A 24,673-nucleotide genomic window follows, 5' to 3' on the forward strand; every position below is an offset into this window, starting at 1 on the left:
TGTGTATTGATTATTTATTATTATTATTATTATTTTGTGGTAACCACGGTTTTACTACAGTAACCATGTTTTTTAACTGTAGCAAAACCATGGTTGTATCTATTTTTTTCTACGCCAATTGAAGAAATTACAATTTCTAAAAATATTCTACAAATTTCTAAACACATAAATTCTTACGCTGAACTTTTACATTGCCTACTACCCAGAATTCCGTGTTGTAAACAGGAAGCACGTCAGGGGCTCAATGGATTTCAAACCTGTAGAGGGCAAACATAAGCACCGCAGCGCAAAATACTGTAAATTAAATAAGTGTTTTGTTTATTTCTCTTAACTTAAAGTGTCGCTTTATTCAACAGTACAGTGTGCAGATATTCGCGAGGTTTGAATCATCAAGAAAGTGTTCGTCCAGAACACAGCCAGAACGAGCTTGTTGTTTTCCATCCGAATCCTCAGATTGGTTCTATGATTAAGTTCATATCCAAAATGAAAATCCGAATCCCTTATGGTTTAAGATTAGGATTTTATTGACGATCAGCTGATCGGGGTCTCGACGAGCTCGTGCATGTTTCGGTTTTTGTGCCGGTTTCCATTGGTTACGCGGACGCGCACAGATTTGAGGACTGTGTGACATGGTAAAAATATATTTCCTTGTTTTTATCAACTATAACATACAAGGGCATAATACAGATCAATAACAAAATGAAGCACACACTGTAACATAATGCATACAAAGCAAGTAATAATTTACAGTAATGGGTTGGTAAGTTAGCTGAAAGGTTAATTTATGATTGATCAATTGTGTCCTTAAACTAAATCGTAGCCCAGTTGACATAAACATGTAATAAGTAATGTGCAGGTTAGTATGTATTATTAGTACTTACTTGTTTTGGGGAACAGTGTGCAGTTATACATTGTTATTGCTATTTAGCATGCATAACGTTGTTATTTTAAAGTCTGATAAATTGAAGTTTGATCATATTCATCTTTTGCAGAGTTCAAAACAGAAAAAGGGGCTTCGAGGTAAGTCTTGTACTAAATATATCTCTAATGCTAGTATTTTATTGAATGAACTGTAATTGTGTCTTTCTCTCAGGCTCTATAGATGATGTGTTAGGAGATCTTCTGGGAGATGATAATGATGATGGTATGAGTCTCTTTCTGGATATAAATGTCAGTTCTTCTTAAATATGCTGAATTATTTTAAAGTAAGTTTCTGTGTTCAACAGGCCCGGTCAAGGTCCGATCTCCAACTGCCGGATCCAGCAGACCTGCAGGCATCCTCGCATCACGCAGTGGGAAGAGGTAAGTGCTACTGTACACATGCAGCTGAATGTTGATTAGTTAATAGTGACCACATCATTCATGGGAAACACTTGCTTTGACCTTCAGTCAGGTTTTAATCTAATACGCATGTAGCTTGTGTTGGACAACATGTATTAACACAAATAGACTTTGTCATAAAGCATCTTCATAAACACCAGCAGTCTGAGAGATGAAGTGAGGCAGTTAACAGAGCTAAAACATCTTCAGGATTTCTCAATCACAGCTCTTATCATAACTGTGTGTGTTGTGTTTCAGGTCGATGTTAGATGATGATTTCTTCACTAAACTGGCTGAAGAGGTTGTGAATACAGATGAGGTGAGAAACGCTATACAAAACCTGTAGGGAAAGAAAATGATTCATTCATTCACCTTTATAAAAAAGTTATTACACTTTGACTTTCTTGATAAACTGGTCTGATAAATAAGTCATTAAACTAAAAACCAGACTGTGATTTGCCTCACATATGATGAAGTGTCAAGTAAAAAGCTGCTTTGAAACAATGTAACATTGTAAAAAGGGCTGTATAAGTAGATTTTGATTGATTGAAATCTGATTTAGTGTCTCTGTGTATTGTGATTGGCTGTCTTCTGTTCAAGTATGATGTAATGTAATTATGATTGGCTGTTTCTCAGGGTTCTGATGTATCTGAAGCTGATCCTGCTGCTTTACTGGACAGTATGAAGGTAAATATATGCTAACCCCATCTCAAGGCAAGTCATGGTATAGTCACAAAATATTTGATTTATTTATTCGTGTTCATGGACATGATTTTCTGCTTTTTGTGTTACTCGGCACAAATTTCTTTAAATAGTTGTTCATGTCCTTAGCATGACTTTCATTTTCATGTCATTTTATGTATTGTTTTCTCATTTTTTATTCATTTTTTTAACATTATCGCTTGGGGTTTGGGTTAGAACGACTTTGTTAAATTTCAGACATCCTTGTAACCCAAACCCCATCTCTAACCAAAACCACATTTTCAATTCGCAATTTGTGCAATTTAAATGGTAATGAAAACACAGCTATAGACTATAAAAATATGGACGTAGTGTTCGTGACGTAACCCGTAGGTTTGTGAAGAGCTCTTTGGAAGCCAATAGTTGGTGGTGCCTGCCGTCACCATCTTGGCATTGCTTCACTTGCAGATAACCAAAAATGGGTAAAGCGGAGGAATATGGGTGGAGCTAAGATGGCTGGTTGCTGAAACTACGCGCGCCTAGCTCAACGATAGTGACAGTAGTGGAAGTTCACCCGTCACTCAAGTGGCCACGCCCTTACTTATGCACAACTTTAAAGCTTAATTTCAGGGGTGCAAACTTGTCACCTTTCGGCGAAATTTGCCGTTTTTGATCCAAAATAGGTCATTCTTGTAATTCGTCTACATCCGATGAGTTTCTGAAAATGAGGGGTGAGGGGGGTCTGTGACACAGGGTCGCAGTAAATGAAATTCAATCCAGCTATTGTTATGTTTTACAATGTATAACGTTAGTCACCTTATTTGCTGCCGAAGTTTAAGCAGTCTGTGCAGATTGAGCGCACAACCTTAACTCGTATTTTCTCATTCAACGTTACGCATCCACATCACGTTGCTGTGCGCATGGTCACAAAAACGTAAATTCAGTGCACCCTTGTAATATAATTTAAACTGATGAGTTACAAAAACATTCACCCCCTCACAGTTGTTATGAAGCGCCAAATTAGCTATATAGACCAAAACCACTTTTTGTACCAGTCTGTAAATATTTATTTCTGCTGAAAAGTTAATTTTAACATGGAGGTCTACAGATGAATTTTAGTTTAAGTCATTTCTGTGCTAGCTTCAAGAAAAAGACCGTAAGGTTGCCCCATGGTACTTATATATACACAGTGCACCCACACATATTATGTAAACAATTTTTTTATTCTGCAACCTATTAGTTGCGACTTTTTATTAGGCAGCCCTATTTAAAAATATTTACAAACATTTAAAAATGTTTACATATCACACGTTTCACATTTGATGAAAGCAGATATAATTCTGATCACTTTTAATTTTGTTTACTACAGAACATAGATGACATGGACGCTGACCTGTTTAGCTCCAAGAAGAAACCAAGTTCAGCTCCCGTTCAGAGGAAAGACTCGGGAAGAGCAGAAGAACTTTCCAAACCTGGAGACAAGAACAAAACCTCAGGTAAGTGATTGTTTTAAAAAGCCTTAACAAATGATATGACTTTTATGTATAAGTTTGTAAAACATTGAAGATATGTTTGCAGACAAAATGGTTCCTGAGGAGAAGAAGCCCAGTTCTGCCCCAGCATCCACAACAAGAAGTTACAAGAAGTTCAGCTTCCTTGGTAAGTAAAAATCGGATGAAACATGCTGTTTAACTTTATTGTTTGATGTGTGGTCCATGTTTGATAGCTTTATGATTAAACATTAAAGTTATTTATTTAGTTAGTATTGAGAAATAATTTTTATTTGCTCCATTCTCATGCTGCATATGGTTCAGATGATGATGAAGGTGGAGGTCTTGATGAGCCTCCTCCTGATAAAGGTATCAAAACTGTACAGTTCAGGAACCTACAGAAGCAACTCCTTGAAAAATATTAAGTTAAACATGTTGATTGATTTCTATGTGACACAGATAACATCGACAATTCCTTAGATGATCTGCTGAATGACTTGGAGCCCAAGCAGGGGCAGAAAAAGACAAATAAAACTGAGGCGACCTCCTCTTCCTCACCCGCTGTGTCCCACAAAACAGAGACAGGTGAGAAATACAACATCAGTAGATAAAGCTGAAGGATGATTTCCTCTTTAATACGCGTTTATACTTCAGCTGCTGGTGCGAAACGGAAGAACGATCTGATGTTTGACGAAGAAGATGACCTAATGGATGCTCTGGGCTTTGAAGAGACACCCAAAACACAAGGAAATGGACTGATACAGAAAAAAGAGAGGTACAGACAAATGTTCAATGGGTTGTTCATGTTAAAAGATTTTAAGTAACAGATCTCTCTCCTCAATAAACAGTGAAGGTCCTCAGAGAGCCCGTACAAGACTGGATGAGATTTTAGGCAGAGGAACATCACCTCGTCTTCTGGAGAGACCCGTCACAGGAGAGAAGAAAGAGACTCGAGTGCCTGAAAACCAGACAGAGAAACCTTCAGCAGTGAAAGGTGACATCACACTGGACTTTAGCTGTCTTTGTGCCACCTCTAAATTGAAACTCCCAAATTAAAGTTTGTCCTGTTTCTCTAGTCTCTCTGTTGGACGAGGAGGACGTGACGTTTGGCTCTTACCAGCCAACGATGGCCTCCACACCTGAGGGACGTCAGTCCAGAAGACAATCTGTCAGGTCAATGGACATAAAACTGCCACTACAGTCTTTGAGATTTAATGTTTTAGATGTGGATCTCCTATAAATTTCTTCATTTAACAAAAATTTGAATCGTTTCAGATTCTCGACTGAAGACGTGAGCGCTCACTCTCCTGAACACAAACCCAAATCCTCCACATCCACACGAGCCGCCCGTCCCAAATCAGATTGGCTTGGTCTAAAACAGGAGGAGGAGGAGGAACCAAAGATGAAGGAGGAGCCCAAACAAATCCCCTCAGAGACCCTGAAACCACCAGCATCTCCCTTAAAAAAACCTTCTAGCCAAGATACGCCTGATACAAAGACGGCAGAACCAGCAGCCGTACCCTCCTCTCCTCAAACCAACAGGAGACAAGAGAAGAAAGAGGAGGACGAGGAAGATGATTGGCTCTCTGGAGCACTGAGTCGTAAAAAAACACAGTTAATCAGCCAATCAGAAGAGAGGGAGATAAAACAAGAAGGTTCATCAAGGGAGGATGTTAAACCAAACACAATCATCAGGTGAAAATATTCAATCCAAAATGAATCTCCTTACCCTACAGTATTGATCTGTGACCGTCACAAACTGATGAAGTCGTGTTTTCAGCTCTAAGCAAGATATCTCACGCAGACGACCAGATGAACGTCCTGTCTCAAACCAAGAGCCCAGGTACACAAACCCTGGTGTACGCAATAAAAATAAAACTTGTGTGTTGTTTTGTTGTAAAAGGCTGTAATAAAATAACTTGTGTGTGTATTTCTTAGCATGGATTCTTCTGGCATCTCCAACACAAGCAGGGAAGATCAACATAAACCTGGTACAGTGATAACTCTTTCATTTTACTTCTGATTTCATACATATATTTTTACTGAATGTTGCATGCTCAGTGGGTCCCAAAATTTATTTTTTATCTATTTAATTCATAGATTTTTTTGTACTGTCTGACATGGAGAAAATATTTGTGTTCATCATACTAGAAATATTTCAGCTTGCATCAAGTCTCAGGTTACCCTTCCTGTTTAATAGTAAGGGTAACCAGTTTCACCCCCAACCACTGTATAGTAGAGTTCATCCCAAACAGAATTTACTTGACCTGTGGTAATGCAGTCATTTGACTTATGGGGTATAAAACACACCCTTCAGACTCATAAAAAGCGTGCACACGCACAAAACGGGGCTCGAAACATGCATACGCCAGTTTTCTTTAAAAAAAAAACTAACTTAATGGGAGAATGGGCTTGCCAGCTGGGATCAGGTGATCTGTGATTTATAAAGGGGACATTGCTTTGTTTTATAAGTCTTAATATATTTTGGAGCACACCATTTTTGGCTTTTGTGCGTACGTAGACTTTTAGTAAGGATCCTATGAACAGTTTTATAAATAAGACCCCTGCACTTTTGCCAGGGTTCCCAAGGGTCTTGCAATTTCTGGAATATCCTAGAATTGTAAAAGGTCTTTTCCAGACATTGAAAGTCAGGAAACTTTTTATCCATGGAATATCAGGGATTTTTGTTTGTTGCTTTAAATTTTAGTTTCTATTTATCAAAATGTAACCTCTTGTTAACTTTTGACTTAAGGAATACCAGGTCCAAGCCTCCGCTGATTACAATTTAAACAGATGTTTATTGGGACTGTTTATTCATTTCACGCAATTAAGCTAAATTTTTATAGACTCGCAATGTACACTACATCATCCAGGAAATTCTGCTTTTTAGTCAGGGAAAAATAAGGGAATTTGAACCCTGTGTTGCTGAGCAGAAGCGTCTAACATGACAACTATAGCATCACCAGCAGTCTGGTGTAGGTACTCACAGTATATATACTGGTGTAGACGTAGAGCAGAGATTTATTATGTGAACCTGTGACTTTTCTGAGATCCATCCACTAATATTTTTCTGCATACAGGTCAGAGATGTGAATGTGTTCATGTGTGAGTTTAATGTAAAGTGATGTTTCAGTGTTTCAGCAGAAATCACCTGCAGATGTCGCTGTACCCCTGAGTCAAACTCAAACAACTTTACCTGCAGATAATCTTCAACATCTGCTGATACAGCAACAGGTGACACATACACATACACACACATACACACACACATACATGTACACCCATACAACAAAGTGTTGTAGCCGAGTCAAACTTGAGTCCAAGACCAAAAATCGAGTGTAGAGTCTGAGTCCAGATTAAGCTGGATGTCTTGACACTCAATCTCTGGTGTTAGTCTTGATTCAGACTCAAGTTTGACTCAACTAGAACACTGATACAACATGATATAATGTTTAATACTTGCTGTATTGTATGTGTGTAGTTGGCTCAGTCTCAGCTGTGGGGTTTGAGCTCACAGCAGAGAAACAGAAGAGACACAGATGAGACATCTGGAGACATCATAACATCACTGCAGACACGAATCATACAGCTGGAGGGACAGGTACACACACACAGTTTATGACACATGCCTTACAGTGATTTTAACTTGATTAATGATAATACACACACTTTGAATAGCATATAGATTGTTGCAACTTTGTTAATATAATAAAAAGACACAAATGAATTAAATGTGTATTATAAATGGTCACTCTAAACTCTTCTTCCACCTAAAAATTGTTCATGCAGACAGTGTGTGGGTACAATTTAAATATTACTTTGACTGATCCGTGCATTCACATACAAGTTAGATGATTTATGTTCAGAGTTTCAAACAGTGAGCAACATCATTTATGACCTCTACATGTTTCATATCTGTGTGTTCAGGTGAGGAGTTTACAGCTGGAGAGAGATCAGAAACACATGCTGTTAGAGAGTATTCAAGAGAGACACAAACAAGACACACTCATCATGGACAATACACACAGGTAACGCAAACAACACAACACACTTAACTCTAGATAAAACAAACACACAACACAACAAATACAAGTTACACACATAACACACTTACTGTCAGATAAAATACATACCACAGAAACTACACACAGGTAACACAAACAACACAACACACTTACTGTCAGATAAAACAAACACACATCACAAACAACACAACACATACAGGTTACACACACAACACACTTACTGCCAGATAAAACACACCACAGAAACTACACAACATACACGCAGGTAACACAAACAACACAACACACTTACTGTCAGATAAAACAAACACACACACACACACACACACACCACGAACAACACAATACATACAGGTTACACCAGGCCCGGATTGGCCATAGGGAGAACCGGGAGGATTCCTGGTGGGCTGGTCTGTTTTTTTTTGCCCACGAGGGCCGGTGTTGTCATGCCACCGGGATGTTGCGTATTTGCGGGTGAGAGATGTCCTCGCCGCTTTATGCACAAGTTGATTGTGTCCCGAGTCCCGACCACTTATTGGAAGAATTCTTGCATTAGGGTTCATTGACATCTAAAACGCATGGGAAACGCAGGACGTGCCGCTGTCTTCTGGTTTTCAAAGCGCTTACTTGAACACGAGTTTTGTTTCAGACGCGTCTATATTGAGTGCGCTTGCCGGCCGTGCGTCTATATTTAAAATAAACTTGAGCGCGTCTTTTGAGTGCGCTTGCCGGCCGCACGTCTATTATATTTTAAATAAACTTGAGCGCGTCTTTTGAGTGCACTTGCCGGCCGCGCGTCTATTATATTTTAAATAAACTTGAGCGCGTCTTTTGAGTGCGCTTGCCGGCCGCGCGTCTATATTTTTAATAAACTTGAGCGCGTCCGGCCGCGCGTCTATTATATTTTAAATGAACTTGAGCGCGTCTTTTTAGTGCGCTTGCCGGCCGCGCGTCTATATTTTTAATAAACTTGAGCGCGTCCGGCCGCGCGTCTATTATATTTTAAATAAACTTGAGCGCGTCTTAATACAAACGGGCTGGCCTCTAAAAGGAAAAGAATTTACAAAACGTATTTTTTATCCAAGTCATAGATGAATTCTCTATGAATAGTCATTATTCATCGTTTATTGCAAGAGGAACAAAAATCTATTTGATGCAAAACTCATTAGTTTATTTGAAAAAAGTAGTTTCAAAAGTATATCCATGATGTTTTTTTAACACAATAGGCCTACGTTATTTAGCAATAGACATGATCTAAGTACTAAAAAAAAGATACAGATTTTTTCCATTTGTTTCCAATGCATACTTGATAAATCTTGCTTGTGTATTGTATATCAGGGGTTTCCAAACGTTATCAACCCAACAGTTAATCTCAAGACTCACCATTTTTTAGAAATAGAAATAGAGGAAAACACAAACACATTTGTTTCCTTTAGTTTTTGAATAAGTTTACTTTAGTAATATTATGGTCTTATGGTAGGGCTGCATGATTATGGCAAAAATTATAATTGTTTACTGCATTTGCACGGAATATGAAATTATATATTTGAAAAATACAGTGAATTGCAAGGCTGCAGAGAACAGTGCACTACTGCAGACTTATACTACTGAGGGTTTAAAGATATTATTTTAATAGTCAGTCGTGAACTAAAGTGGGCTGGTCTAAGGCATGAAACTCCAGGGCTGAAAATGAGTCCCACTCCGGCCCTGGGTTACACACATAACACACTTACTGCCAGATAAAACACATACCACAGAATCTACACAACATACACACAGGTCAGACAAACAACACAACACACTTACTGTCAGATAATACAAACACAACAAATACAGGTTACACACATAACACACTTACTGTAAGATAAAACAAACACACACATTACGAACAACACAGTACATACAGGTTACACACATAACACACTTACTGTAAGATAAAACACATACCACATAAACTACACAACATACACACAGGTAACACAAACAACACAACACACTTACTGTCAGATAAAACAAACACACATCACAAACAACACAACACATACAGATTACACACACAACACACTTACTGCCAGATAAAACACACCACAGAAACTACACAACATACACACAGGTAACACAAACAACACAACACACTTACTGTCAGATAAAACAAACACACACCACACAAACAACACAACACAATGAGGTTACACACACACACGACACACTTACTGTAAGATAAAACACATACCACAGAAACTACACAACATACACACAGGTAAAACAAACATCACAACACACTTACCTCCAGATAAAACAAACACACAACACAACAAATACAAGTTACACACATAACACACTTACTGTCAGATAAAATACATACCACAGAAACTACACACAGGTAACACAAACAACACACTTACTGTCAGATAAAACAAACACACACACACACACACACACACACCACGAACAACACAATACATACAGGTTACACACATAATACACATACTGCCAGATAAAACACATACCACAGAATCTACACAACATACACACAGGTGAGACAAACAACACAACACACTTACTGTCAGATAATACAAACACAACAAATACAGGTTACACACATAACACACTTACTGTAAGATAAAACAAACACACACATTACGAACAACACGGTACATACAGGTTACACACAAAACACACTTACTGCCAGATAAAACAAACACACATCACAAACAACACAACACATAGAGGTTACACACATACTGTCAGATAAAACACACACCACAGAAACTACACAACATACATACAGGTAACGCAAACAACACAACACACTTACTGTCAGATAAAACAAACACACATCACAAACAACACAACACATAGAGGTTACACACATACTGTCAGATAAAACACACACCACAGAAACTACACAACATACATACAGGTAACGCAAACAACACACCACACACATGGGTAACACACACAACACCCTTACTGTCAGATAATACAAACACACATACAGGTAACACCAACAACACAACACATACTGGTTACAAACATAACACACTGCTAAATAAAACAGACACACACAGGTAACACACACAATGCACTTTCTATCAGATAAAACACACAAACACCACAGAAACAACATACACACACAGATAACACGCACTACACACACACACAATGTTTCACATGTTGTCGTCACCTCTCAGAGCTCGTGTGAAGCTCCTGGAGGAATCGGTCGCTCAGCGAGAGCTGCGGGCTCGGCAGGAGAACGAGGACCTGATGGAGAGACTGGCAGCTGTCACGCGCATGGTGGAGCAGGAACGGGCAGAGCTGCAGGCACAGCACCAGCGCAGACTGGCACAATGTCAACAGGACAGAGACCGAGAGGTGGAGAGACTGCGAGAACTGCAGAGGTGACGTACATTACACACGAAAAACCTCAATCCTGTGTGGATTACTCACAGAGAAATAATACTCGCAGACGCAGTAAAACTACAATTTAACCACACAGCCATTTGACAGGATTCTCTCAGTAGAGTTCAGAACCGATGCTTTATGATCATTTAATTAATTCGTGTCTCAGGAAGTCAATCCTGGAGATGAAGAGAGATCATGAAGATCAGATTCAGCGTCTGAAGAAACTGAAGGATGAGGAAATCGATGCTGTTACCAGCGCAACATCACAGACCAGGTGCTGTATCTCACATCGTGAGAGATTCACACACAGTGATCGTGAGCTCTGTGTGACTCTGATGAAGGTAACCGTGTGGTCTTCCGGGGTTTGTAGGTCTCTGACGGTGGTCATTGAACAGATGGAGCAGTTCTCCCGCAGGCTGGGCGATCTGTCGTCTCGTGTGGAGAGCACACACGAAAACACGGCTCAGGGTTTGGAGCTCGGAGCGAGACAGAGAGACGAACAGCTCAGAGGTATCACAACTAAATACTGTAAACACTGTATACAGTGAAGCAATAAATATTTGCTGTAAGGTCAGTGAGATTCAGCTGGATGTGTTGTGATGTCAGTGCTTCAGGATCGATTGAGTCAGCAGCAGAGAGAGATGACAGAGGAGAGGTCACGGCTCAAAGAGGTCATCACTAAGATGGACACACAACTCGCTGAGCAGCAGAGACAACTGGAGAAGGTCTGGAACTACAAAGCACAAATCTCATCGAATATTGCACATTATTCTGGCCAGTCTGGGGTGGGCTTCTCTGAACCGGCTGATATAATGTGAATATCATGAATGTAAATCTTTTGAAGTGCTTGTGAGATGGAGAAAGAGTTTGGCAGCTTTGTGTGTGTGATATAGCGGACATTATGCTGATGTAGAGGTTTAGAGTAAAGTCTGTGTGTGTGTGTTCAGGAGCGTTGGCGGGTCACAGCAGAGCAAGCCAAAGCTGAATCAGCTCTACGAGCACTCGAGGAAGAGAGACGGACCATGATGCAACACTTCAGTATGGAGAGAGATGAGCTGGAAAGAGCAAAGGTGAGTCGCTGTCTCCTGTCTACTTAGGGAATTGTCTATCCTATCATAGGGAGCATCCTATCTGGAATAAAACCTCGAAAGGTAACTGATCTGGAGCACTTGGAGTACTTCTGCCGCTTTATATACACCTTAGTTTAAAATATATAATTGCAGGTTATTTTACATGCAAATCTTTGCTTTTGTAAAAAAATTGACACTTCCTGGGAAATCAGACTTAAAGCAACACTATGTAGTTTCCATGTAAAAATGACTTACAGCTCCCCCATGTGGTTGAAAAGCGCAACAGTGCCTGGTATCAGACACTCTTTTGCAGGCAGGGGGAGGGGCAGGGCTGTGTTTCCTACCCTCCACCGCCACTTTCAGAGTGTGCTTGTAGCAGCTAGGAGGCTGCTCAGGTTGCAGCAACAGTACAATTTGTCCAGTTAAAAGTTGTTCTATCACTGAAATAATTTTAGAGACATTATTTAAAGGTAAAAAAACTACATAGTGTTGCTTTAAAGTTTCCCATATTCGATAATTTTAACTTATCTTTGAGCATTTAAACAGCATATGTAAAAGTTGTTTCTTGTGCTAATAATTTATTCATGCTTTAAAATAGGTTGTAACTAGGGATGCTCCGATAAGGATTTTTGCAGGCCGATACCGATCACAGATTTGTTGTCTTCGTGATCGGCCGATACCAATGCCGATACCGATTTTTCAAGCTGATATGCAAGCTCTTTGATGACTGTAACTTTTAACTTTTTTTCTAGATGAAGTAAAACCACAGATGTTGCCTTTGTTATATTACTTGCAGTAATTAGGTATATTATTGTTTTAATAGAGAATCAAATAAATTAGCACAACAAATATTTCTTCTGCAAAGAGAAATTTAATATGCCTTTAAAAAGGCGTATGTCTGTAAAATCTAATGAAAACACTTCACAGTCTTTACTGTATGAATTAAATATACACGCATTCGTATGAAGTACAACAGTTCTTTAGTGAAGAGCAGAGAGTGATTTTATTGAGAGATGAATTAGGTTACTGTAGCTTTAAGACTTGACAGAGATCGCTCTGTTCACGTGCACTGATGACAGGCTGCTGTGTGTGCGCGAGGCGGGTGTATGCAGACGAGAGCAGCTGTGAGGAAAATTAAAGTTTAAACGCTCAAAACTTTAAAACGCATGCAAATAATAAACTTTTGACATGAGGATGCAATTGTCCACAATAGATATGTGTTGTATACGCTGTTTGATGGGGATGTGAAGACGGGTCGCGCTGTTAGGACCGGACCGCGTTCTCATAAAAAATACACATATCTCTGTAAAGGCAAAGAGAGAAATGCAAATCTGCTCGTCGCTCATCAGCCACGGGTTATAAAAATGCTCTCACTGCGTAAAAATGGTCTCTAACTGCAGCCGCATTGAGGAGCCATATGATGACAAAAGTAAACAGAAAGATCGGTTCACGAGATCGGCAAATTTAACGAGGGCCGATCGAGTCATTTAATGCCGTTATCGGCCGATACCGATCTGTGGCCGATCGATCGGAGCATCCCTAGTTGTAACTCTACAACCTTGCCTCATTAAGTATACGTGGATCTATGAATGTGCACATTAGTCCCTGCCTTCAATGAGTCGCACCGGATCAGACCATAGATATAAATGTGCGCATTAGTCCCTGCCTCTGCTGAATCGCACCATCTTGGACCATAGATTTAGGCCCTGTCCCAAATGGCACACTCCGGACTTTTGGTCCTCCTCAGAGTCCAACCTTTGATGACATCATGTAGTCCAGACTTTAGGGACCCTTGATGCGAGTCCACGTCGTGGGTGCACCGGAGTCGTATTTTGGGAAAGACTCGAGCGTCACACCGGAAATAGGCAGAGAAGTTGCCCGTCAGCGTGAACTCCTCCCTTCCGTCATCTGATTGGTCTGATTGCTCTTTCGCAAGTACTTCTGGGTTGGTAAAGTGCGCGAAGCCTGCTGCAGTGTGGGCTTCGCTGAAGACCGCATCAAGGGGGCAAAGGAGGCGTTGATGAGCACACTTCAAAGCGTAAAAATGACAGATGGGACACCCTACGGACTTGTAGACTAAGTGTGCACGCGCAATTTAAGGCCAAGAGACCGAAAGTCCACATGAATTGCGCCATTTGGGACAGGGCCTTAAATGCGCACATTAGTCCCCGCCTTCGCTGAGTCGCACCAGCGACCATAGATATAATTCTGACCATAGATACAGATGCACGCATTAGTCCGCCCCTCCACTGAATCGCACCATAGATATAACAGGGAGCTACACTGCGACCAAAATGGTTGCATATGCGACCTTTTGAACTGCCGTTGCGACCCTAATTTTTAATGGGTCGCAAATGTGCTACCTAATGTTTTAGACAATATGCTATGATTTACTATGAGCATTTATTAAAACAGAAATGTGGATTTTAAGAATACGTTTTATAATGTGCTCTGAGCCTTCAACACGTTGGCTTCATTTTGTGTGAAAGCACGTCGTGTCTCTCCCTATCAGTGTGCGTTTGCGTGCTCAGCTGTTTCTCAATGAATTAGGTGCGACGCAGCGCAAGCGCAGTGTTTCTGAACTTGAGCAGAGGTCTTTCTTCACTGAGGACGCGGGACCCGTGTGGTTCCGGGTTTATATTTTAAATGGTCTGTCGGGTCCGGTTAGGTCCTAGTTTAATTACTTTGGGTCCCTAGTCTGATAAATATTGTGTTTATAACCCGAGTCGATCGGAAAACGGCCATGAGCGCTACCGCGCTAAAGCTCGAGTGCAGTTTTAGCGTGCCTTCGGTTTCTATGGCGATGGTTCTTGTTACGACCACGCGCTGCATTTTCTTTATAACATTTTTTTAATAATCTTATTATTAATAAACCATATCTTTTCTAAAACCATATCCATATTAAGTTTGGACAGAGATTGTAGCCAAAAGCAATGCTAATGTCAAGCCAATTGCACTGAACGAGCAAAGCAATGTAAAGTCTGTCACCGGGACAGCAAATAGACTTTTAAATTTGAAATAATGAGTGGATTAAGCTTTTTAAATCGGCAAGAGAGAAATAGAAAGATAGAGCAGAAGCAGTAAAAGTGCCTATCTAATAGAAATTATTACCATTATAACATCAGTCATAACATCAGTCACATTTATAATATACAGACCTGCACTGTCTATTAATATACTATACATAGTATTGTATTATATTATATTGAGTTTGATAAAAGGGGTCTAATTGCTTCATATCAGTGCAAAAACAGTAAGTGCTTTCGTGGTGCTTTGACAAACAGTGTCAGCTTTGTTAATGGCAGAGAAAGTTTGGGGTGGTTAGATGAAATATAATGTGAAATTAATATTAATTTTCAATAAATCAAAGTATTGTGTTGTGTCACACATTATTAGTTCTTGTCCTTTTCACCGGCTACCACCACCAAGTAAATTTCAGATCTGTGTGAAACACTGACTGCAACGTTTAAGAAAACAAGGCGGCATGTGGTTTAAAAGATGGCAAGTAAAATAAAAAGCATATCTTTATGCAATACAGTTTCATTATTGTTCATTATTATCCAGAGCGCCTTAATATAACTTGAAAAAAATATGTGCGACCAAATCATTTTTTGCGCCAGTAACTGAAAAAGTTGGTAGCGCAAGTGCCACCAGTGGAAAAGGTTAGTGTAGTTCCCTGTATAAACATGCTTGTTAGTCCCTGCCTTCGCTGAATCGCACCATCTTGGACCCTAGATATAAATGCGTGCGTTAGTCCATTCCTCAACTGAATCGCAGACTCCGACCATAGATATAAATGCACATGTTAGTCCACGCCTCAACTGAATCGCACAGACTCCGACCATAGATATAAATGCACACGTTAGTCCGCGCCTCAACTGAATCGCACAGACTCCGACCATAGATATAAATGCACACGTTAGTCCACGCCTCATCTGAAATGCACAGACTCCGACCATAGATATAAATGCACACGTTAGTCCGCGCCTCAACTGAATCGCACAGACTCCGACCATAGATATAAATGCACACGTTAGTCCGCGCCTCAACTGAATCGCACAGACTCCGACCATAGATATAAATGCACACGTAAGTCCACGCCTCAACTGAAATGCACAGACTCTGACCATAGATATAAATGCACACATTAGTCCACGCCTCAACTGAAATGCACAGACTCTGACCATAGATATAAATGCGCGCGTTAGTCTGCGCCTCCACTGAATCACACCAGCTCAGCCTATAGATACTAATGGGCGCGTTAGTCCTCACCTCCGCTAAATCTCACCAGCTCGAACAATATAGACAGTTTCAGCAGTAACCACATAAACAAACATATTTCGTGGAACAAACTTAACTTTATTTTTTATACCAAGCTAAATAAACAAGAAGTAGATTACTTTAGTCTAAATAATAGCTAAAGCGTAGCGAAAACTACACTGAGCTAATGTTATTGTGTCAAATGTGTACTATATAATGTATACAATGCTTATTATTAAACCATCTTTATGTAAATATGCACATTAGTGCCTGCCTCCACTCAATTGCACCAGCTCAGACCATGGATAGTTTATCCGTCTCTCTCTCTCTGTCAGAGCGCTCTATTGGATGAACAGCAGTCTGTGATGCAGCACTGTGCTGAGGAACGCAGGAAACTGGCAGGGGAGTGGAGTCGCTTTCACGCGCAGGAGAAGATTCGACAGGAACGAGCGGAGAGAGAGGCCAGTCGAGCCCTAGAGAGAGACGCAAGCAGAGAGGGATCCATCATCAGTATGGCACAGGTAACACCACACCATCAGAGGGCGCTCTTTACACTACAATACTGTACTTTACACTTCTGTGACAGTGGGATGAAAAAAATCTTTAAATGCTTAAGAGGTGTCACTTTTTAAACAGCGTAAATGTTTTGTGTGCTCAGGAGCAGGCCGAGCTGAAACTACGTGCTGGAGAGCTGAAACAGAAAGAGGAATCGCTGCAGAAAGAGAGAGACAGTCTGGAGAAATTGAGACAGGAGCTGGAGAGAGATAAAGACAAACTCAGCACGACTGCGTTACAACTCAAAACACGAGCACAGGAGGTGGAGAGCTTCAGTAAGGTAAAACCTTACACGTGAATGATTGCAGTCTGTCTGTATGTATATGATCATGATCTACAGTACACAGAGTTTGTCTTACAGCTGGCGTCTGAACGCTTTGAAGAGGGAGAGCGAGCGCTGCGAGAGGCCAGACAGGTGGAGACCGAACACCAGAGCAGATTACACAACATTCACACACAGATGGAGAGACTCCGCCAACAACAGCAAAGCTTACAACAGGTTATAAACAATACACGATATGATGTTATATTGATTTTCTTAGCCAGCAATATGATATTTAACAAAAAAAACACTTTGAATGCTACTTGCATTGCTTTGTTGTTACATCACAATCTGGTGCACACGCAAACAATACAGGTGAGTTAAAACAAAAATATGCACTTTGGTGGAAATGGGTATAGATGGACATTGCTTGAATATGTGAGGTGTCTCTTTAAAATGTATTTATGAAGAATCCAAATGCAAAACCCGCTACCTGCATCTGGCATGAATTTTTGTAAATGAGCATTGTTTAAACAGACACTTAATTGATTCTGCCTAAAAAAAACGGTATTTCTGAATTGCCTGAGGACGGGATTAGGCGGATTTAGCTCAAGGCCACCTCCGTCAAAAATGAGAATGTTAATAACCGAATGCTCTCAGCACGTATTATACATTCATCAAATGTTTTCACTTCAAATCTGCTTAATCCCGGCCTTGGGCTGTTCAGAAAAAAAACTGTTTTGTTGGCAAAATCCATTAAAAGAGTCTGATAACAAATTGCTCATTCACAAGCAAATTTATTCAACTTGCACGAAGATGCATTTGAGGCAAATAACGTGTTTTCACGTCATTCGCATCGCCCCTCGCAAGTTCACGTTTATTCGTATTGACTTTGTACCTAATCTACTCACACAAATCGTTGAATTCACGTTTTGTGTGTATACCCTATTATAGGGTTTTGCATCTGAACTCTTCAATTATTTTCTGACTAATGCTGCGTACACACCAAACGTAAAGCATCGTGTTTCTTGCTCTAGATTACTTGTGGGATTTAACTTCGTGTCATCTGAATTTTTCGGTTGAGTTGAATATTTTCATCTTGCGCAAAGACACGCTTAGAGCGAACAGCGCGTGTTTTCCCAGCAATCGCGCCACCCAATTAGTGTCATTCGTATCACCCTGTAATGTACTTGCGCAAAATGTTGAATTCATGTTTGGTGTGTATGCCCCATTATAGGGTTTTTAACTCTTCAATTATGTTTTGACTAATGCTGCGTAGACACCAAACACAAAGCATTGCTTTCCTAGCTCTAGATTACACGTGGGATTTAACTTTGTGTCATACCAATTTTTCACTTGAGTTGAATATGTTCATCATGCGCAAATGAGGCGCGTTCGAGGCAAATAGTGCGTGTTTTGGTGGCAATCGCGCTTCCAATCCATGTTATTCGCATCGCCCTGCACAAGTTTGCATCTTTGCATTGACTTTGTATGTAATCTACTCGCGTATATCGTTGAATTCGCGTTTGGTGTGTACGCCCCACAATTTTTGTAAAATTTGTACTCTATGCATTTGATCAAACACCCTCCTAAGGTTTTACAGTTCTCACCGATATGAGTTTTACAGAATATTAAAGGTGCCATAGAATGATTGAACGGAGTATTTATCCTTGTTCTATGATGTGACATGTAGACAAAAATTTTTTGTTTGGGTCTGTAATGCCTTAGAAGCTTCCTAAAAACCTCTCTCAGGTTGTTTTCACATATGTTGGTGCGCACCGTGGTGCGGCCTCGGAGCGCACCAAAATACATTGTATCATTTTTCACATATATATATATATTTTACTTTACTCGAAATGCTGCACCGTACACCATGTGACAACGGTAAGCGCTGTCATTGGTCTCTGACAGCTCTTACCGTCTCATGACCACCCCCACGTTTCCACGACAACCAGCCTGACAGGGAGAGCGCAGCTATCAAGATGTGGAGATAAACGATGCACGTCTTTGCGAAGTTTCTTTGCTTTAACGTGAAGTTGCATAGCTGTTCTATTAAAGCCTTTCTCACGGAGCCGTTTGCTAAAAAGCCCGTAATGTCACTATTTGTGTGTGGAGGACAGCTATGCATTTATAAAATCATCAGCTCAAACGTAAAGGAGACAGCGAATCTCTATGCAACGGACCAGGATTGGCTTGTTTGTTGTTAACCCACAATATAACACCCGGATCACGTCACAACGGAACGGAAGCCCAGTGGCTCAAACATGTGGAGAACTTCCTGTATTTGGTTCGGCCCGAGGTCCAGCAGTGTTCACACCACAGGTGGGTCGCCCCAGAGTTCGGCAACAGCCGCTCCGAGACCACCTGTTTAGAGCGGTCCCGGAGCGGCCGTTTAGTGCGCACCCGAGTGCGGCTGTTGTGTTCACACTGACCCAAACGCACCGTACTCGGAGCGACACGTCATTTGGGCTGACCTAAACAGTGTATATGTGAAAACAGCCTCAGATAGCTCTATTAGGGTGGGGGATTTTAAACAAGTGGTTTTGCACCCATTTGGCTCCCCCTACTGGCTTAACTTGCAATCTCATTACTGATTGGCTGACTTTGCTGCCACTCAGAAAATGTAGCCAATTATTTTAAAGTGGAGGGGCAGTAAGATGCCTGTGATGTCATAAGCATCAGTTTTTCAGATTGGGCCGTTTTCTGGATGACATTTCTAAAAGAGGAATTTCTATGAGACTGAGATGTTTAGCATGTCTAGCACTTTTTGTATGTTTGTGAATGCGGGAAGACTACCATTATTCAACAAAGACAAGGGAAAATGTTTTTTCAATTTCTGTCCCCTTTAAAGGTGTCCACATCTATTCTGAGCTCCAATAAAATGTTACTTTTCTAATGAAAGAGATTAATATGTTTGGCACAAGTATTTTGGTCTACAAAAGTAATTTCAAATTTTTAAACATTCAGTTTCTCCAAGAGATTAAAAAAATTAGATCATGACAAACAATTTAATAATATGTACTTAGGGCTCCAGACTAACTTTTTTCACTAGGAGCACGGTGGCCCCAACTGAAAATTTTAGGGGCACAACCAGAAAATTTAGGGGCACACACTGTTAATCAACATGCTAACCAAATATTCACATTTCTACTAATTTCCACTGTATAACTAATACATACATTTAATGATATTTGCAGAAAGTACAATGTGCTGTTTTTAAATTCAGTGTAACATCACAAATAAAGGTCAAATTTACTGGTCGCACATGTGCAACTGGATGTAAAATTCAGTGGCACACTCTCAAATTTTGGTGGCAAAATGTGACCATTTGGTGGCAGTTTGGAGCCCTGGTACTGTATATATGTTACAAGATAAACAAATAAACTTGAGGATCTGAACAGTTAAGACTGAAATGTGCAGAACAAAATTTCCCTCTGACTTGACCTATATAAGCAGATTTTGATTGGTTTATGATGTACTGCAGGATTGTCCCTTACAACAGCTTTTCTTTCATTGATATCATCATCAGACTTACTGTGTTCACGCTGTGTTTTCTCTCAGGAGCGTTTGAGAATGACAGATCATCGCAGAGACGTAGAGAGAATGAGACAGAGTTTACCACTGAATCCTCCAGTGACTCCTCTCAACACAGCACCTGTAATCACAGGTAAATCATCATCATCGTTCATTCACCTTCACATCACTGAAACATAACTAATGATCTCTCTATGTGTGTGTTTGTTAGATTTCTCTCCAGTATTAAGTAGCACACACCTGACATCTGCTGTGAATCCTCAACCTGGTGAACTACACGCCAAACTCGCCCTCATAAAGTACACGGCTGAGAAGGTACATATTCTGCCCTACACAGGCAAAAGACTTTAACTCGCTAAAGCAGGGGTAGGCAAGTTTGGTCCAAGAGAACCACAGTCCTGCAGAGTTTAGATTCAACCTTAATCAAACACACCTGAACAAGCTAATCAATGTCTTCAAGATTACTAAGGCTATGTCCAAAACAGCCCCAAATACCCTTGAATAGTGCACTATTTAAAGGGACATGCCACTTCTTCAGAAGAGTCAGTTTTAAATAGAAAAAATATTGAAACTCTTATTTTTTGTGCAATGCTAATGGTCAAATCAGATTCAATGAATGCTAAAAATGGTACCGCCAGACCCGGAGATCAGCTGAATGGACTTTAAAATGGTAAAAATCAAATGTTTAACTCTGGGGAGCTGGAAAATGAGCATTTTCCAAAAAAGTGCTGTCCCTTTAAGCAGGGGTGTGGATTAGGGTTGGAATTAAACTGTGCAGGACAGTGGCCCTCCAGGACCCAGTGTTCCCCACCCCTGCTTTAAGGGAATATAAACTTTATTAGCACTTCTGGCAAGCTCAAGTGTCCAAATTCACTCTCGTTTTGTTCACTCATTCGACTTAACTATATTAGTGAAGTAATGTAGGGAGTAATCAGTTAGGGGATGGGGACTATTTGGGACACAGCCCAACCCTTACAAATGTGAGGTTTTTCAGGGTTGGATTTAAACTCTACAGGACTTGCCTTGGCATCGAGGGCCACAGTCCTGCAGAGTTTAGCTTCAACCTTAATCGAACACACCTGAATGTAATTTCCAAACAGTCCTGAAGACTTCAATTAGATTTTTTAGCTGGGTTTGATTAGGGTTGGAGCTAAACTCCACAGGGCTGTGGCCCTCAGGACCAGGAGTGTCCACCCCTGCTCTAGCAGATTAAGGTCTTTTGCCTTTATGGGGCAATATTCATGGTCACGTGTAAAATGCCTGCAATTCTTTTAGTTTTTAGGCGATGTTATATATTCACACCTCCAAGTGACCCGATCCTTGTGCCTTACAGAAACTTTTAAAATGAACCAAGTGATACTAGCAGATTTACAAATGCATGCAAATGAGCAGAATGATTCAGATTACATTTCTTTGTAATGTAACCATCTATCAGATGATAGAAAGGTTGTACCGATTTGACAGCAGTTCCAGACAAGAAACCTAGTTTACAAAAGTTTGTAGCTACTGTCATAGTTGAACGCATTCTGCATCACATTCTCGTGTGCTCATTTATTTGAAACAAATTCTAACATATGTACTGTGTCTTTAACAGGACAGAGACTTCTTACAAGAGGAGCAATATTTCCTACAGACCTTGAAGAAAACTTCATATAACTCCATCTTAAACACATGACCACATGGACATCAGAAATTGTTTTATACTCTTTATTAAATGACTTTGATACTTTAATAAATTCATGCATTTGAGTTTTGTCTCATCTTTCCATTTGTTGTCACATCACGGTGGGGTGTCTTCATTCCTAAAAAGCATTAAATAAATCAATTAGTGAACAAGTCACTTAAAACAATAAACACATGAATGATCTCTACAAGCCTCAGGTTACCATAAGTCCACACATTATTTTCAGACAGGGATAACTTCTTTCATCACAGGCTGTGACAACCTTTTCATTTAACTGACTCCGTCATACGTACCAGTTTATCACCAAACACCCCGAACAGCTCCAGCGGAAGATCTCACTTCAATCTGTAAGGACAGAAGCTAATGTTAGACAGGTTTGATGGTTACAGGTTAAGCCTTTGCTTTTCTTCAGATTCCTCAGAATAATTTTGCTTTGCTATCGTCAGTTATCGCATAAGACGGCACTTCCTATGTAGCGTTTTCATCCTTGGAAATTTTGTTAAATCACAGAAGAACTTAAGCTGATATTTACCTGATAAACACTCGAGTGTTCACGTGCAGATCTTGAAGAGCACCTGTAGAGAGACAGTTCAACATCAGATGTGGCATTTAACAATTGTGTACATAATCACTGCAGATTATTGTGTTTCTCAGAATGATTTTGCTTTGCCATCGTCAGTTCTCGCATCAGACGGCACTTCCTATAGCGTTTATCATCACAGAACACAGTCAATGTCATATTGGGAATAATATGCAAGGGGTTAAAGTAGGGTATGGGGTTTTTGGGCCAGAATTAGAGGGACTTTCTACCTTAAATAGTTCACCCGAATTTTTTTCTCATTTACTTCCATAGTAGTAAAAAATTCCATGCAAGTGAATGGTGCTCACGAACTGTTTAACTGGAAAATAAATTTATACAGGCTTGTAACATTTTTGGGTGAACTCTTTAAAGGCGGAGTCCATGATGTTTGAAAGCCAATGTTGATATTTGAAATCACCTAAACAAACACGCCCCTACCCCAATAGAATCTGGACCTTCTGTTGATAGGCCCGCCCCACACATACGCAAACCGGCATTTGATTTGATTTGATTGGCTATAAGTGTGTTTTGGTAGTCGGCCCGTCTCCTTCTCCAACGCGTTTTTCAAACATTGTGGACTCCGCCTTTAAATATGTCTGAATTCAAAAGAAATCAAAAAGTACCAGAAAAGCTTAAGATAGTAGAGTATACAACTCACCACTTCAATAACGGTGAACATTTTTACTCGCGCGAGTAAAGCGGTCACGAGATCACTCATATCATCCAGCCTGCAAAAAGACAAGTGACGATTAAAATGAGTACTTTATTCCTAAAAAGCATTAAATAAGTCCATTAGTGAACAAGTCATTTAAAACATTAAACACGAATAATCTGTACAAGCCTCAGGTTACCATAGGTCCACACATTATTTTCAGACAGGGATAACTTCTTTCATCACAGGCTGCAAAAATAACCTTTTTATGGACATTGAATTGACTCATACGTACCAGTTTATCACCAAACACCCGGAACAGCTCCAGCAGAAGGTCTCACTTCAATCTGTAAGGACAGAAGCTAAAGTTAGACAGGTTTGATGGTTACAGGTTAAGCCTTTGCTTTGCTTTAGTTTCCTCAGAATAATTTTGCTTTGCTATCGTCAGTTATCGCATAAGACGGCACTTCCTATGTAGCGTTTTCATCCTTGGAAAGCGTTTTTTTAAAAAAAAAAACAAGAACTTAAGCTGATGTTTACCTGATCAACACTCGAGTGTTCACGTGCAGATCTTGAAGAGCACCTGTAAAGAAACAGTTCAACATCAAATGTAGCATTTAACAATTGTGTAATTGCATAAATATAATCTACACAATACTTTATTAGGTTAAAATAATAATAAACGTATGGATTTATGGATGGTTGATTGTACTGCACGAGCACATGGCACGCCATTTCTGCACAACAGATTCTGAATCTTTTTTTACGAAAACGTTAACTTACGGAAGTCGCCAAACACTTTACTTACATGTCTCATGGTGGTCTGGACGCTGCGTGATCAGACCCTCGTGTGTTATACATCATGCGATAATTTGATTAGATTTTTTTATTCAACAATGCACGCAAACAGCCGCGTGCTGAGAAAGAGAGCTAGGAAGGGCGCGCATGCGGTTTTATATACTTGCGTGCGTCACAACCCACGTGACAATCTGACGTCTGCGCGCTGGGAAAGTTAAGCATCTACAAAATAAAAGTAATTCAAATAATAACAAATAAATACATATTTTAAAAATTTTCGTAATATAAATTTCTAATATTATTCTGATGTGTTATTTGCTTATCTACTTTCATTGATTAAATTATTGTGTTGAAATT

The 24,673-nt window shown here is 40.0% G+C and overlaps 1 protein-coding gene, 2 long non-coding RNA genes and 5 other non-coding genes across 8 annotated transcripts; 1 reads left to right on the plus strand and 7 right to left on the minus strand.

The window, feature by feature from the left end:
- Positions 1 to 239: 239 nt before the first annotated feature.
- Positions 240 to 22,351, plus strand: LOC129436762 (fas-binding factor 1 homolog). Its single transcript, XM_055195007.2, has 30 exons — positions 240 to 632; positions 993 to 1,020; positions 1,094 to 1,144; positions 1,227 to 1,302; positions 1,579 to 1,639; positions 1,957 to 2,007; positions 3,371 to 3,497; positions 3,580 to 3,660; positions 3,816 to 3,860; positions 3,951 to 4,076; positions 4,146 to 4,266; positions 4,340 to 4,485; positions 4,568 to 4,664; positions 4,767 to 5,186; positions 5,272 to 5,334; positions 5,430 to 5,482; positions 6,625 to 6,725; positions 6,973 to 7,092; positions 7,419 to 7,519; positions 10,711 to 10,917; positions 11,088 to 11,195; positions 11,292 to 11,431; positions 11,528 to 11,646; positions 11,869 to 11,991; positions 16,587 to 16,772; positions 16,910 to 17,086; positions 17,168 to 17,305; positions 20,630 to 20,735; positions 20,814 to 20,917; positions 22,197 to 22,351. Exons 1-30 carry the CDS (start codon positions 630 to 632, stop codon positions 22,275 to 22,277), a joined length of 3,360 nt encoding a protein of 1,119 aa, XP_055050982.2. The 5' UTR covers positions 240 to 629; the 3' UTR covers positions 22,278 to 22,351.
- Positions 1,418 to 20,725, minus strand: LOC129436795 (uncharacterized). Its single transcript, XR_008641952.2, has 3 exons — positions 20,604 to 20,725; positions 3,395 to 3,473; positions 1,418 to 1,660 (listed from the first exon to the last, which is right to left on the minus strand). It is a non-coding gene; the product is annotated as an uncharacterized lncRNA (long non-coding RNA).
- Positions 22,299 to 24,484, minus strand: LOC141351221 (uncharacterized). The gene is made up of 7 exons (XR_012359455.1): positions 24,327 to 24,484; positions 24,059 to 24,101; positions 23,814 to 23,865; positions 23,525 to 23,594; positions 22,819 to 22,861; positions 22,580 to 22,631; positions 22,299 to 22,404 (listed from the first exon to the last, which is right to left on the minus strand). It is a non-coding gene; the product is annotated as an uncharacterized lncRNA (long non-coding RNA).
- Positions 22,473 to 22,542, minus strand: LOC141351293 (small nucleolar RNA R38). Its single transcript, XR_012359504.1, has one exon. It is a non-coding gene; the product is annotated as a small nucleolar RNA R38 (small nucleolar RNA).
- On the minus strand, positions 22,702 to 22,778 carry LOC129436986 (small nucleolar RNA SNORD49). Its single transcript, XR_008642043.2, has one exon. It is a non-coding gene; the product is annotated as a small nucleolar RNA SNORD49 (small nucleolar RNA).
- LOC129436984 (small nucleolar RNA SNORD49) lies at positions 22,935 to 23,010 on the minus strand. The gene has a single exon (XR_008642041.2). It is a non-coding gene; the product is annotated as a small nucleolar RNA SNORD49 (small nucleolar RNA).
- Positions 23,702 to 23,772, minus strand: LOC129436983 (small nucleolar RNA R38). The gene has a single exon (XR_008642040.2). It is a non-coding gene; the product is annotated as a small nucleolar RNA R38 (small nucleolar RNA).
- LOC129436985 (small nucleolar RNA SNORD49) lies at positions 23,936 to 24,012 on the minus strand. Its single transcript, XR_008642042.1, has one exon. It is a non-coding gene; the product is annotated as a small nucleolar RNA SNORD49 (small nucleolar RNA).
- Positions 24,485 to 24,673: the final 189 nt, after the last annotated feature.

This window comes from Misgurnus anguillicaudatus, chromosome 19, assembly GCF_027580225.2.
Source record: "Misgurnus anguillicaudatus chromosome 19, ASM2758022v2, whole genome shotgun sequence".
Taxonomy (NCBI): domain Eukaryota; kingdom Metazoa; phylum Chordata; class Actinopteri; order Cypriniformes; family Cobitidae; genus Misgurnus; species Misgurnus anguillicaudatus.